Genomic DNA, 16,516 nt, shown 5'->3' with positions numbered 1-16,516 from the left:
AATGGGAAAACTCGGTGAGAAAGCGAAGCTCATAAGGGTGCTGAAATCATTGTCATTTCGGCAATTAGTCACGCAGCATGATTCCCGGTACAAAAGGTTTCTCTGCCACAAGTTTATGCTCTGTATTAAAACTATACATATTATTTTATAACGGTGAAATTATGCTAAAGGCAGCAGTCTTATAAATTAAACAGGACACGCTTCTGTGCCAAACAATAACTCAAAAATACAGAAATCAACAGAAACAAACGAGCCTAACTCGCTGGACGAGATATTGTTGTTATATACTCTTATTGAAATGCAGAAAGTAATACTATTTCAGGGATCTTAAAACATAACCAATATTATCTATTTTTAACAAATACAGTTAGTTTCCAACTCAGAAATAATTTTTTAAATATATACGTAAGTAATTATTTTTATTCCTTTATTTATCTGAACGGATCTAAGAGTACATCATCTTCGATCGCTTCTGATCATTAGCTTTTTCTTTCCGCTGGGGCTTGCAGTGGCTTGGCATTGACTCTCTTGGCATCTCAGACTTTTCAATATGACAATTCTTAATATTCCTACTGCAACTTGTTTTCCTTTCTGTTGCTATTTTTTCTCCTTCTCTGAGTCGCCGGCGGCCAGTTGGCGACATTGGCGAACTGTCATAAGATTCACGTTTCGCTCGCAGTCGCTGCAGTTGGAGAATCCGAGAAATGTTAAAAGTGTGCATTTATGCCAAGTGGCATCTGAGGCGGCGTCGGCCGGCCAGACTCCTCCCACTTTGCCCCCCGTTTTAGCTCCCCATACTTGGGGAACTGCGTTTATTAATTAGCGGCCATCCCGAACTCGAATTCGAATCCGAACTATAGTAAAAAGGGTTCCGAAACTTAAAATCCTATACCCTTTTTTATGCTCTTTTTCAGAGTCCTGGTTTTCAAATATTTTGTCAGAAGAAAACATTTTAAAATTATTAAACGATTTTTAAGAAGTTTTAAATTAAAAAATGAATGTTAAAAACTATTACCGAAAACCGCAAAAAAAAATATTATTTAGTTTAAAGTTTGTTGAATGTTGTTGTTCAATGTTTTTTATTTCAAAAATTAATATTTGTTTAGTTAAATATTTATCGTTTAATATAGAAGCAAAACGTATTAGAAATATTTAGTTAGTAACAAGTTCTTTTCATTATAATTTTTATTTCAGAAGAGCATTATTTGATAGAGTAATAAGTGTTTCGATTTTACAAGCTCGCCTTTTATTCTTGTTTTTTCCTCAATTAAAAATCACAAGCAGCATTTCAATCGTTGTCGTCTGAGGTTGTTGTGGTCGATGCAGGAAAAGAAAATTATTGAAAAGCCGGCAACAGGTTGGTCTGTCTCTTTGGCGACCGTTGATAAGTTGCTTGGAGTTTGGAGCTTGGCCCAGTCCGTAGTATATAGCTATTAAGGCCAGGAACTTCTTGAGCCTAAGCCCTAAAAAACGGTAGTTAATCCTTTTTGCAGCTGCTTCCGTGCTCGCAGCAGGCACATCCCAAAAACGAGCTCAATCCCTTTTTGCGATTTAATCCAGCGCAACTAATAAGCCGCAAGAAGGCTGACTCGAATCCTTTTCCTGCCACTCTTCAGCAGTTTCTTCCCAACCTAAGCCGGCAAAGATGTTCCGTGGTCTATAAATCAAGACAATAAGCACGGAGCGCAGATTGCATGGCCACACCTTGAAAAAATAAGCAAAAGGATTTAATTTTCTTCAAAAGCGAGGCACAAAAAGGGGGAAAACCAAGATCCACTCCTTTCAGGCTCTGCCTACGCATCGGATCGACTTAGTCCTTTAGTTCTATGCACAGACATCTTCCAGGTCATCCTTATAAAAAACGAAGAATACGCAGGCCGCTCTAGTTTCCCTGCCACTTAACAACAACAGAGGAAAGATGGGATGAACCCCCGAAGGACTGGAGAATGCCATTCATCTGGCAGTCTATTTTCGGGAAATTAAAATGTCTACTCCTACTATTTGTCTGCGAGGGTACTGCCTCGGTTTCGGTACATCTTCGGGTTTTTTAAGGTCTCCGCACATCCCTGCAGTGACTATCTATCATATGTCCCCATCCCAGGGGCCGGATGGATGATGAATGTGCGCGTTTGGCGTCTCTAATCCAATTTATCTTAGACAAAGTCAACGTCTCTCTCGCTGGATAATGGATATAATGACGGTGCGTAGAGCGAACTTTGTTTGGAGGGGCAGATGTCCTTTGATTGTTTTTTAGGCGGCTGTTCCCAATGTCAGCGGAAAATAAAGTACTGAGAAGCATTCATGCTGAATTAAGCTGATATTAGGTACTTTAAGCAACTCCCCCTACCCACAGTTCGTTGCCTAAGTCATTCGTTTTTACAACTCTTTGGAAACTTTAAGCCAGCGAATCAAAATTCCTTAAATGTTTGGCGGAATACGTATGATATCCGCCGCCCATGGGGAACATCCGCCGAGTCAATGCAAACAATTTTAATGTAAATATTTGAAACAACATGCCACGACTGCAGTACTAACTTAAATGAGCTCTGCTCTTCAACCTGTCGAGGTCCTAGTACCAGTCAGTTAAAAATAGTGCAGACGAGGCAGTCAAGTCATCTCTCTGGCTGAAAGTCGCTGTTGGAAAAAACTTGCCCGGGAACCGAGTGGAAAACACGTTACCAGCTTTAATGCATCAATTAAATTTTTTTCTTTTAATTATTGTAGCTGCTGTTGGTGGCTTTTTGTTCCTGCTACTCCTGTCAGGCAACATGCTGCGCTCTGTTTGTTTTTCAATATTTATTTTTTGCACAAATTGTTGCCTGCTTGGGGCATCTTGGAAGCTCGTGTTTAGTGTTTTTGAAAGCCCGGCCAAGTCACTTGTCCACAGCTGCACTGTGTGCTTATTGATATGTGTTCATTATTGAATTAGTTGTGGTACACGTTGGCTAGCTTTTATATACCCTCGTTGAGAGTATCGCCCGCATGTCTACAATCCTATAGAGAATCTAAGAAACTGATCAAAAAATATGTGGGTTTCCTTATGAAAATAGTATTGATATACCTTAGTCAGGTGGAAATACTTATATCAAGAGTAAACATTTAAATATTTTATATTTATTGGTTTAATTTACTTTTCCCAACAAATAGAAGCTATAGAAAATCTCAGAGTAATTGCCAATTCGACTATTAAATGCTGTTTCTCTTAAGCTTTGCTTTGGTTTTTGTTACCTCTTTTTTTCAGCAGAATTGTTAACAAAAAGTCAATTAAGTTGGCAAAACTTGTTGTGGACATCTGGCATTTCGCATTTCGTTAATGTGGGAAATTTAAAGATTTTAGTACTTCATTTTGGAATCGATCGAGGCGAAAATAGAACTTTAATTATACATTGAAATGTTTTGAGAAACTATAAGTATAAATTAAGTTAGTCTGGTTAGTTGCATGCATATCCAGTATAAAGTAAATAACTTAGGAAGTCAGGGAGCACCTTAATTGAATTTCTTTGGCCACCCCACCAAAATGCAACTTACTCAGCTCCCTGCAACATTTCGCAATTTAACAATTACTCAATTCGGTTGCGCTCCCCAAGCTGGAAACCTACAGGCAACGCTTCTGTCATTAACATATCGCATCCTGTTGATCTGGACGACGATCCTCGGATCCCCGGACTGAAACCGAAACTTGACAAATATGCTTTCAGGTCTAATTATACACAAGGAGCCCGACTGGATGAGCATGCTCAGTGAGCAGGAGCCGGCCAGGTGACCCCGATTCGGGGAGACCCCTTCGGCTTGGCCTGGTCGCTCTGTAATTACGCGAAATGAAAATGTGAATGTCAACTGGCGAGGGGCAGCAGTAAAAAATGGTAGCAAATTAAATTGTATTAAAATTTTTCGTATTTCTGTTCATTTCGTACGTTATTTGCCTTGTTTTTTATTCGCGTGTGAACCAAATATGGTTAGTATCCAGCCCGAAAAAGAAACTTGGATTTGAAGAGCTTGTAAAATGATCAAAAACATTTCAATTTGGTTCACGCCCTTTCGCCAAGATATTCGTCTATCTGCAGTGATGATCAAGCTTTGCCAGTCATTAAAAATAGAGGAGAAAACATTTGCATATAAAGCGGGCACAAGCCCTAGTCTGTCACAAGTGTTTAGCATAACACGATTATTCATTTTTACAGCATAGTTAGGAGCTAACATCGAGTTAGCCGCCAATTAGTATTTGCTTGGCATCTTTCCTGTGGCCATGTTTTCGTAATTAGTTACGCCTGAAACCGTTCGGAACTTTGGCAATTTGATCCACCATTCCGGTCACGTAGGTGTGGGAGGGAGTTGGATCGGAAAGATGCGGATGGAGAAGGTCTGTCAAAGTCCTCCAAGTCGAAGTCGTCAAAGTGGCGCCACTTGGTCCCACATGCCATGCAATTTCCCTTCACAGAATTATAAATACTCGTTACTAATGCAAGACAATACAATTAATGTAAGCAATTTCTCCAGAGCATTTAATTTCCTTGCTTTTCTGCGGCTCGGTTTGTTTGTTTGTCCATGGCTGCTTTCATTGGGGAAATGTTTGCGTGTCCATTCCGGAGAGCTTGGCGGCTCAACTTGCGGCTTACCGACTAATTATGATTTTATTAACATTTTTCGGCATGACATTTTGGGGTACAGTGGTTCTGAAGAAGTAGAATTAAAGTTATACAAGGATTTTAAAAAATAACTAAAGAAGTTTAAATTTAATTGATTCGCTTTGGAAAAAATTAACTGGTATTCAAATAATAAGTTTGAAATTTACATGTTACATATTTATTTTATAAATTTAATTTATGTTTGAAAGGGATATGAATATTATTTTAAGGAATTTTAATAAATACATTTTTAAGAAAATACCCTCGTGCAAACCATTGTGCATCATCATCATCATCTTTTTTGGCTTCTGCTTATTAGAGCGTCTCCAACTAATGACTGTTGGCAGCTTGCTAAAAATGAGTTTCCCTGGGAATGGCAAATGAAATTCATAATTAATATGATAAAATATTTATGAACAATTAAATATTTCAGCATTGAAATTCCCAGGCCAGCCATTACAGCTTTATAGACCCAGGGAAGCATTTTCCTGTAACCTACAAAGAAAAAACCCGAAAATCGCTGACGGAGCGAAAATAAAACAGAAATCTGCAAAAATCTGTATAAATTAAGCATTAAATGCATGACATTACTGGGCCGGGCAATTTCCATATAAATTATATACACTTATGTTCAACAACAAAAGGCAATTGCTTTCGATGCTGAAAAGCTGTTTACCCAGATGATGTCGCCGGACGAAGATGATGATGGCCACACTTCGGGCGACAATGTCTTCGCACCTCACGGCCCTGCGTTACCGAAACCAAACTTTCCTAAAGTGTGAACATCACAAAACTCGGATCCCAGCTGGACACGCGCAAAAGAAAGTCCCTGAGCCTTGTGAGCGCCCCGCGGTCATGTAAAAGTGATTCGGGGTGTGGCGGAACCGGCGAGCGCCGGCCAGATTTGATGGCCTCAGTATGGGGCTGGGTCTGGGTCTTTGGGTCTGGATCTTTATGTCTGGTCCAGACCCGAGGTGGTGCCTCAGATGCCGCTGATCGCGGTGGCAACAGTGACACCCCGGCGATTCCAACGTGTTGATGCTGATGACGACACTTTCTTTTCCACCTTCCACAAAGGCATACACCGAGGAAAAGGTTATGCATTATCTATGTATATAAGTAGTTAGTATAAGTCCAAATTCGAAATGCTAAAGAACCTATACGTTAGTTTTGCTAGTATCACTAATTACAATATGAATATCCTTTGATCTTATGATTTTTTATTTAACATTAAATTGTGAAAAAATACTTAACAAATTTAATGAGAGTAAGTTTGTTTTGATATTAATTTATATATTACGCATGACTAGATATTGAATTATATGTGAAATCATAAAACATTTATGTACAAATTCGTAATGAAATTAAAGTTTACATTAAATATGATTTAATGACAAAACCTTGTAACCAATCGAATATCACTAGATTTCGGAGTAAAAAATTGTTTTTACATGTAATACGAATCGTGTTATACGACTTCTACTTATCACACATTCGATAAAATGTTAGAAAAATGACTTTTTTGGTGAAAACATTGGAACTTAAACCTTTTATTATATTTAAGGATTCAGCAACAACAAGAAACGGAACTTTTTCTCCGTGTAGCCCCTGGCCAGCAGCAATTTGAGAATTCTCAAGGCGAAAGTCGCTCCATGCGAAGTGCGTGTGCAGGGGGCGTGGCAGCAGCCTTCAACGTGTAGTGCAAATTATGAGGTGTTATGTCAATGCGACCAGCCCCGGACCCCCTTTGGTCCACCAGTGGACCATTACTTCGAGCTCCCTGCTCGGCGGCGTTAAAGTGCCTGAAAATGTGCGTTAAAAGTCACACGACCAGGCGCAGATTGTGAAAGGTCTTCGCAGGATGGTCGGGGCCAAAATTAAATTGAAAACGCCCCATGAAAGGGAAACCACAGGGAAACGTAATTATCAGCTACTGAACACTGGTTGCGACCGACCCGCGAGGAAAGCGTACTAAATTATCCAAAAGCAAGAGACCAAGAGAATTTTTACCTTGCTTGACTAAGTATTAAGTAAAATATTAAAATTAATAAATAATACACAAAAAAATATATTACGCAAATTCGTTCTTGGGGTCTATAAACTAATTCCCCATTCACCGATTTTTTGTTGTCAAGTTAACTTTTGCCATTGAGTTCAATTTCTGTTTTCTTAAACCTTAATTTCTCAATACATATTAGGATCTAACAGAATGAAAACTCTTAACTATCCGACTGGCAAACAAAAAACTTATTATGACATTGAAATTACTTCCTATTTAAAAGGTAACACTATCAATAGAAATAATTTACTATTACAATGCCACATCTTTTTGAAGGTAAGGTATTCAAATCATATCATATTATTTATCATTCTTTATTTATATTCACCAATAATATTTAGCCTTGCCCAAGTTCCTTAAAATTCATTGATATTTCTTCATCATTGCATAAAAATTATTTTTATTTTATTTTTATTCTTACCTCCTGACCGCGTCCGTCTAAAGATAGATCCCAATCAATTTGAAAATAACTTTGAACTGGGCTTGCAGAGAGCCTGGTCAAAAGCCAGTAGCCAGTTTGTGCTTCTCCTGCTGTTTTGTTTTTATTGTCATGGCTGTTGTTATTGACTTCACCAGCCGATGTTGCAGTTGCAACTTGCAGTGGCTGCAGAAGCTGCAACCATCATCGAAGCTGCTTCGATTTGTGGCCGTGCGGACGTGCTGCATTTTATGAAATTGCCCGTTGTTATTATTATTGTTATTATTTGTAGTATTATTTGATGTGCTCGCTTCTGCGCCTCCTGCAATGTCATTTGAAGTTTGGCGCTGGCGCTTGCAACCGGCCACTTGCAACTTGCAACTTGCAGCTCGCTGCTCTCACGTCGTTCTCCACACAAAAATATAAACATAACAATCATTACAAGTGGCCAGTCAGCTCAACACAACAGGAGGAAAAACAAAAACGAAAGCTGAACAAAAACTATTATTGGTATTGATGAGAATTATGTTGACTTCCTGCTCCGCCGTGGCGTCTTAAGTGGCGCTAAATGCTTGCATTTAATATAATAAATCTTTTTCTGTTGGGCATTTTTGTTAGCTGAGATTTGGTACCGCTTTTTAAGCCATATTTTGTGTGGTCAGGCACGTACGCATTAAATTTTGAGTGGCGTGAAGTGAAAGGGTCGACAGCCCGGAGAAGCGGTTGGTCTGGGGTTCAAATCTTGGGAACGCCGGCGAACGCCTAGGAAAAGCGATAATCCGGGGAAATGGCTACTGTTAGAGACGCTCAATTTTAAGTCTTACACACTTTAGGAAAGCTTATCTTATTGATAAGATTGCGTTGGACTGAATTCCCTGAAAATGAAATGGGTTTAGAATGTAAAAAATTTAGACAGGAAATATAATAGTTTTGACTTTCCAGCTGTTAAGTAACCTATATTTTGTTACTTTTTAAAAGTATTTTTTAAAGAGAATGATGTATGTACTTAAACTTTCAAAATTACGTAAGATTCTATTAATTAAGGAAAATGTAAAGATAAAAAAGAATTTAAATTTATAAATTTTATGGTACCTACAATTTAATTAAGGCGCTGAAAATTTAACAAGCCAATCGATTTAAAATATATAGACCAATTACTAAAACAAATAAAAATTCAGCACACGGCTAATATTCAAACCTACTAGAATACAAAAAATTCTATTAATTAAGGAAAATGTCAACATAAAGGAAGATTATACATTTACAAATTTTATGGTACCTACAATTTAATTTAGACCCTAGAAATTAAAAAAAAACCAACCGAACTGAAATATTTATGACAATTTCGAAGACAAATACAAATTCGTCATACGTTTTATGCTCAAGAAACTTGTGGTCCACCGCAAACCTTTCCAAAAATATGTGAAATTCAAAATTTCCATGCCTCCTATATCACTTTGACCCCATCTCCTAACGCCTTTCGCAGGATACCCAAATACCCGAAAATCGATTGCCATGCCCTGACCAAAGTTTGTTGTCCAAGTCTTTTGTTTTTCGCGGGTCCGAATGCTTTGGCACACCGTTAGATGCGGCGCCCATGCATCATCGCCGGGCCATCGAGACTGGCAACTCACACATATTACACGGATCGGATGGAGGAGTATTCGGGAAATATATGATGCCATTGTTGCGATATTTCACGCTGCTACAATCGACGCGAATGTAAACAGAAGGCACACACGCACAATAGGCCAGTGGAGAAAATGCTTGCGCCTTTTGTTGCGTTTCTCCTTATTGATTTCTGTACTTCTGTTTGTTTTGCCTGTTGGTCATAACTTAGGGCCGGCAGCAACATGAGGCGCAAATGTCAACGCATTGTCTTCAAGTTGCCATGAATGATGGGCAGGATCGGAATCGCAGCAGCCTGGGGGAACTGAATTTCAGAAAGTCCCGTGAAATCGATTGAGCCACGTCGGAGAGGTTTCGCTTTTGGGGCGTTGCCAGTGCTAACGTGCGATGAACGCCCTGAATTCGACGACAACGATTAATTGTGGAGCAGGCGACAAAGGTACAGTGAAGGTACATCTGAGTGAAAGAAAAATTATTAAAATGGGAAAAGAAGAGATTTAAGAAGCATTCCTACATTAAAAGCATGTATGTGCTTATGCTTATAAATGTACTCAACTATCATTTTAAAAATCCTATACCCATAATAAAAATATTAAATATTTAACAAATTGAATAATGCCCAATATCTAAATTAGGTTGATTGGAGTGTTGATACCATCATTTTTAAAATACCCTCTTTAATTAATTTTTCGCTTATTTTAATATTTATTTGTTTACCTAGAAAAAATTATTTTTAAAACCGTCGTTTTTAAAACATCTGCATTAATATCTTTATAACGATTTTAGATGATTTAATGTTTCAGTTGATTATAGTGTTACACATTTTTGTAGAGCCTTTCCCTAGTAAATTTTAAAATCCATTTCCAGCAGTTTACGGGAGAGTTAACAAATAGTTTAGAGAGTTAAATGCTAGAATTAGTTTTTCAGTCAGCTTTGTCAAGCCTTCCGCCTTTACTTGATTTATGGTCGTGACCCCCAAGTGGGTTTATAAACAGGAAATATTTAGACCAAGACTGTCGGATCATTTCCCCTGAACTTTTCTGCCACTTTCCCAACTTCCCCGCCGACCGGAGGCATCTGCCTGTTGGATTGTCAGGCCCAGAACAAAAGACATACCAGCAGAAATAAACAAAAAACCGAATTCAAAACAGTGGCAAAATATTTACCAAGCCCTGTCCCTCTCAACTTGAGTTTCCTGGGAAATTGGCGCATGCTGTGCAGTGAGTTGCCATCAGACGGACGTAACTATTTTCCACATAGTCATGGCTAGAAATTGCGTTGCTTTTGTGTTCGGTTTTTCAGTTTTTTCAGTTTTTCAGTTTTCACGCCGCTTGCGACGTTTGCGATCAGCGATGAGGAGGCATTGCAGTTGACTTTGTGCCAGTGCCACCGACTCACGCTGAGCCCCTCTGGGCATCGGTTTATCTACTAAAAAGCTGGGGGAAAAAGTGTCAACAGCGTTTGGCAGCTACCGTTCTACGTTTGGCTTTATTTTCGCCTTTCTTCATATTTATTTCTGTGGCCAACAATTTTTCGCTGCGCCCTTATCTGATCGCACTGAGTCATGCAATGTCTTTCTGGCTTGCATTTGAATTATGGAGATGATAATGCGTTCGAATCGGTTTTGGTTTCGGTTTTGCATTCGCCATAGTCCTCAATCCTGGCCAGAAACGCAACTCAAAGTTGGTCAATTAAGTGCCATGTACTGTCGGACATCAACACTTGACCAGAGTCCAGAGCTTTGGACACGCTTACACTCCGCTTAATTGAGTTTATTAGCCTCTTTTTCCAGTGGCCTGAGAAAAGAGCAAAAGTAAAAATATTTTTATATATATATATAAGTTTGGTGCGGACAACGAGCGGCTACCTTGCCGCAGAAATAACGGTAACATCAAAATATTTCCTTTACAACTTGTCCAATTCTCCTGTCATGCTCGGCCTCCTCCACCTCCCCCAAAACTCCCCCCAATCGCCCTTCCACCCGTTGGCCAAATTAATGACACTCACTCACCGCGGTACATATATGTGAAATGATAAAAAAAGGCACGAAAAAAAACCAGAAGAAAGAAAATGCAATTTTTTAAATAATTAAATATGAAGGCCAGCATTTCTTTTGGGCCACATCTCGAAGAAGGTTCTCACATGCCACGAAAATTTGAAATAACTCGCTTGTTCGTTTAATTTTTGGGTCAACATTTTATTCGCAATTAGCTGAGCAGAACATATAAAATATGTAAATTGCCAGCAGGTTTGTTGGTTTTGGGAGTCCAATTTTCGGGGGTTGGAAATTATTGTGGGAATATTGGGAAGTATGAGGAAAATTCTTCTTCTCTCATTTAAAATGAACATTTTAATGTCAAAGGGGTAATCTTAAGATCTTAATTAATAAATATTTGCATTCAATGATTATGAAAATTAAGTATTACATGGAATCTACATCTAAAGATTCGTAATTTAGAAAGAAATATGGTAACGATTTTTATTCTCAAGGGAGCTTTAAATATTTTTATATTAAAAAGGCAATTTTTGAATAAGAATTTATAGGCGTAGTTCTTGTGCATTTCTCTTGTGGTAGTTAAAAAAAAGAATGCCAAATTTCTCTAAAAAATTAAGGAAAAGGCTGGGTCAATAACCAAGTCAGTGGGAAACTTCAAGTGAAAAATGTCAGGCTGGCAACCCATTTGGAACGACAAATTAATGAGTTCACTTTGGGCCAAAGAATGCTGCAAATAAAAAATAGACAAGCCACTTGCCACTTGAACCCGTGCTCTCATTAAGCCGCAAACCCGCACACACACAATTATACGGCAGCTGCTTCTGAGATGAAAGCCGCCTTTGAGTGGCTGTTGGCCAAGACTAAGACTGAACTCGATGGGGAGAAAAAACTCTCACTAGGCACTTAAAAATTAACGCTTTTGACAGCCAAACGGACTTTCAAATACAGAAAAGTAAAAAATAAAAAAATGAAGCCGAAATGCCGGACCAACTTCCCGCTCGAAACTCTGGGATTGGGATTGTAACTCTGGGACGAAGCCGAAGCGCAACAAAGTGTCAATGCGGCTCTGAGGCGAGTTTAACAAGATTGGCAGCGACGGCAGCGGAGATGGCCAGCGAGTCTTAAGATTTTCTCATAAGGTGCAAAATCTCTCGACATCATAAAACGAAAAGAGTCGAGAAGGGGGCTGGGGAGGGCTAACGACGCAGAGACAACAGAAACATGCACAGAGATGAGCATCCATAAAAAGAAACATATTCCAGTGGGTTTTCGGTGTTACATATATTTTCCCCGAAGCTCCTAATTAGCCAAAGCCGGTTCTTTCGGTGTTTTTTGGTTTTCTCATTTTTCGGCTGCTGCGGTTGCCGTTTAATATTTTATTATTCTTGGGCTCAGCCCCCCTCTTGGAATAAGCGAAAAACAATGGAGCCGTAAAAATCTGGGGATAATAAATAAATTAACTCCTTAACGATGACAAGAAGCCAGCTCAGAGAGGGCTTGCAGCCCCAACAGCTCAATTAAGTTGTTCAAGCTCATTGTTTTCAAATTTTGGCTTAATTTTCGTATGGTTATGGCTGCTTTGTTTTTACTTTGCGATTCCCGTTTTCCATTTTTTTTATGCTTATCTCATCTCCGCCGAAATTGCGGAAATTTGTAAGCGGCCGTGGTAATTTCAATTTCAAAATGGCTTCATAAATGCCCAAATCAGGCTACTAACCCTGAACTCTTGCCCTTCCCACTCGTATTGTAATCACGTCTTAATTAACTAATTAGCTAATTTGCAAACAATTAAGCTAAGGCTGAAAAAGAAAACCGAAATCCTAAGAAATCTTTCTGCAAATTTGTCGAGTCATTTGATTGCAGATTGCAGATCGGAGATTGGACGGCAGCTGCCGGAGCTAAAAATATTTATGGACAGTGAAATTGCTAGGAAAGTGAGGTGAGCAAACAGAAAATATTCCATTTAATGCATAACACAAATATTTGTATATGGAAAGAAAGAGTGAATGGTGAATGGTAGTACAAGAAAATGGAAATTAGTGTCTGAAAATAAAAAGGAAATTTTACAAATTATGAGAATATTCATACTTTCAAATGTGCAGATGAAGATTGTGTTGGTTTTCATTTAAATAGTATATTATATCGGTATTTTTGGGTATTTAAATACATTAAAATGTTATTTTTAGATAACAAATGTGCAGATGAAGATGTTTTTGGTTTTCCTTGAAATTGTATATCTTGTGGGTATTTTGAGGTATTTAAATCTTTTAAAATGTTATCTTTAGACTACCTTAATTTCTCAAATCATAATATACTTCTGTTTATTTCCCCATAAAGTCCCATATTTAAGCCATTAAAGGTCCCATCAAACTTTAATAGCCGCAACCAACGCTTGTTCATCGATAGTTCCAGCCTCACCTGCTTTTTATTTGGCACTGAAACCTATTCATCATCTTTGGATATTGTTGCAGAATTCAGTTCCCACGTTTCGCAAAAAAAACACAAGAGAAGAAAATCTAAAACAGTTTTATAACTGTACCAAACAAGAGGCATTCACTTCGGCCTGAGAACATTTCGAGCTGTCCACCTGCAGCAGAGACACATCGCACAAAAACCATGGTGGAAAGAAGATCTCTGTTGTTTTCACCCCCAAAAAATTGGTTATAGAGGTTGAGTGAAAATATGTACGCCTAAAACTACGAGTACCTGCCGCACGAAAAGCATTTCCAAACAATTGAGTTTTCCAAATGACAGTTTTTCTCGATGAGAGTTGGAAATTGGAACAATGCACCTGAAGCCGGAGCTGGTTTCTATTGTCGAGCCACGGAGAAAATAATGCTTTTTAATAATTACCAAAAAACACAAGAGAAGCAGCTGCAAAAAAAAAAGAACTGAAAAAATACACAATTTTGGCGCCCCAAACTGAAAACAAGTTCGTTGCCTGAGTCTTTCGTTTTTTTTTCGTGCCCCTTCTTGGATAAAGGAAGCTTGTTTTTTGGGGTCTCGATTTAACGCTTCGCAACTGACAAATGAGCAGCATATCCTGTTGATCCTGTTGCCAGGAAATAATTATAATGCTGGCGCAAAAAACAACATTAATTGCAAAAATAATTAAAAACTCATAAATTAGCACATGCAGCAGCAGGCCGAGTAACAAAGTGCAAATTTAATTATGGCCTTCATTAATTAATTCATTAAGGCAGAGGAGGCAGAAAAGGGAGGCCAGAGACCGAAGTGTTTTTTGCCACCAACTAAATCAATCAACGCCAAATACAGGCGATCGATCGAGAGAATCCCTAAGGACGCTGACTGATGGAGTTGCAACCGGTTTGTCGTCACTCCTTTTTGGCATCCTTAGAATACATTATGCAACTTCCACTGCCACTGCCACTGCCGCCCTTCGGCTTTCATAATTTATTGATTTTATATGGCGTCACATTTGCCCCGGCACCGCCATCCGCTGACAGTTTTTGCCACTGTCGGACATTTTGACAGTTGCAGGTTGTCATCGTTCAGATCCGATCCCCACCACCTGCGGTGCATCCTCCTATCACTTGTAATTGCAACTGACGCATTGCCAAAAATACGCATTCGTATTCTCAACTCTGCCCCATCTGCCCCTCCCCGTTGTCATAAACTCAACTGTCATTTCAATTTCCCCCATCACGGGTGCAAGGTGCTCTGCATATAGCGACCACTCAAATGTATGATTAAGTAATATCCGAATGCCGTAATTTTACCCTCTTCGAAAGGATCGAAAAGAAGGTTCGTGGCTTAAGTCTTTTGCTGCCGAGTGAGTTTTTCCCCTGGCAAATAATTATACGAGCATTGCGTAATGAAGTTGATAAAAGCGGGGAATACAAGTTTCCGGCTGATAAGGCGTACAAATTATATACTTAAGCTGAAAAAGGGTGGATATCTTAAAGGATCTTAACGCGTTTTTCCCATGAGAAGCTTTTTGAATGGAGCTGTAACTGTCGTGGAGTTAAAAAAAAATTAATTCAAGCAAAATACTATTTGCAGTCAAATATTTATATGCAAATTTTATTTCCCAATTTTAATTTATACAAAACAAATATACACTAAAGGGTTACCCCAATTTAAACTCAAATTATATGCAACCACCGCAATTATCTTTTTATCTGATGACTAGTTAGCTGGAGGCCGGAACGAAGTTTATATTGTTTCACATGGAAGGACAAAATACTTAAGAGCAAAGAGGTTGTCTTAAAAATGGTTATATTAAAGAATTAACTACGAACTTTATTGCAGAAAACATTTATTTTAAATAAATTAGTAAATTGTTATACAAAGGTGTAAATATCATTATCTCACACAGTTTTAGTTTAGTTGTATATATAATAAAAATAAAAACTCTTCCAGCTGCTCTTGCATCTGCCACAAATGACCAACTTCAACCCTTTTTGTGTGCCCAAATTTTTTGATGAATAGATAATAAATTATACGAAAAAGACACCCAGAATATAACTTTAATTAATACCTATAAACGGAACCCGTTCTCAACAGACCTTTCTCCGATCTCGAGGGAAAGGCAGGTGCAGTCACCAAAGATGTGCTAATGCCATCTACCATCAGCGGTTAATATCGAGTGGGCAAAAATGAAATTTAACAAAACAATTAAAATGCAATTTCGTGCAAATCCTTTTGCAGCTGCAACAAGTTGGGCTTTTTGCAGACGTCTATCTTTCGCTGGCCGCTCATTAAGTTTATTAATTTCTGATATCAAGACGGTACAATTTTCGTTTGCTTTGCATTTGTGTCGCCTGCCACATGCAACAGAAAGCGATGAGCATGAACCGTGTCCAGTTTTCCCCGAAAAAAATACATCCAAAAATATAAAATAAAATAAGAACGAAACAGAAAGGGAGTTACCCCAATCCCATGAAGAACTTCTTGCTTCTTCAACCCTTGCAGATGAACTACGAGCGTTCGTGCCTCACATTATTTCTCCACTGTCCATTCGATTTCTACGCTTTCTACACTCACATCTTCCTCGGTTTGTTGTGTTTGTGAACAGGTGTAATGATTTTTGGTTTTGCACCTTGACTTTCTGCTTCCGTTTCAGTTTCGAGCGACGCTTGTCGATAAGTTTTTGGCTTGGGGTAATTTGCGAGCATTTACTTCCTCGCCATCGAGCTTCCGTACAGGGTGTTCAGTTAGGTTTTTCGCAACTTCCCCTGCTTCATTAGCCAGGCGATATTTACATTCTGCCCATTTGGATGGTCTGACAAAGCAATCGATTTTGTTAAATATTTAAATGGGAATTTATTCACTTACCCGTCTCCTTGCGACGCTTGTGTTCCTCAGATTTGGCCTGAACACAGTGGGCCAGATAAAAGTGCAGCAATGGTACTACAATTAGCAATTTGGGGAACGTTTGACAGGTTATTCTCATTTCTGAATTTTTAATTTGTATGTTTCATTATTAATTTTAAACTAAAGCCTACTTACGTTCCGTTTCGTAAGGACACCCTGTTGTACTTCCTTCCTTTGCTTAATTGTTAACTTTTTACAAAGGACTTTATTAGCCCATGACTCGCAAAGCGAATATATTTCACCAGTACTGAGAGAAAAACTCATATTCTTAAAATTTAATTATTTTCAAAAAAATATTTGAAAGCTTACCGCGCTTTTTAAAAGATGTTAAACATTACTTATAGATTTTTAAAAAAATTTTTTAATATTTTTATTTATTCTGATTATATTTGTAAAATCTTACAAAAATAAAATAATTGCAAGAACTAAAATGTATTATTTATTACGTTACG

General features: G+C 38.3%; 1 protein-coding gene across 1 annotated transcript; it reads right to left on the bottom strand.

Annotated features, from left to right (window-relative positions):
• Positions 1-15,414: 15,414 nt before the first annotated feature.
• LOC119560648 lies at positions 15,415-16,171 on the bottom strand. Its single transcript, XM_037874204.1, has 2 exons — positions 16,026-16,171; positions 15,415-15,972 (listed from the first exon to the last, which is right to left on the bottom strand). Exons 1-2 carry the CDS (start codon positions 16,141-16,143, stop codon positions 15,905-15,907), a joined length of 186 nt encoding a protein of 61 aa, XP_037730132.1. The 5' UTR covers positions 16,144-16,171; the 3' UTR covers positions 15,415-15,904.
• Positions 16,172-16,516: the final 345 nt, after the last annotated feature.

This window comes from Drosophila subpulchrella, unplaced genomic scaffold (genome assembly GCF_014743375.2).
Source record: "Drosophila subpulchrella strain 33 F10 #4 breed RU33 unplaced genomic scaffold, RU_Dsub_v1.1 Primary Assembly Seq354, whole genome shotgun sequence".
Lineage (NCBI taxonomy): Eukaryota > Metazoa > Arthropoda > Insecta > Diptera > Drosophilidae > Drosophila > Drosophila subpulchrella.
This window is presented reverse-complemented; position numbering and strand designations above follow the sequence as displayed.

Excerpts from the sequence above, each read along its gene's own strand:
- LOC119560648 (XM_037874204.1), bottom strand. The coding sequence starts at position 16,143 with ATGAGAATAACCTGTCAAACGTTCCCCAAATTGCTAATTGTAGTACCA. Across the intron at positions 15,973-16,025 it reads CAAGCGTCGCAAGGAGACGG|ACCATCCAAATGGGCAGAAT; the intron begins GTAAGTGAATAA and ends TTGCTTTGTCAG.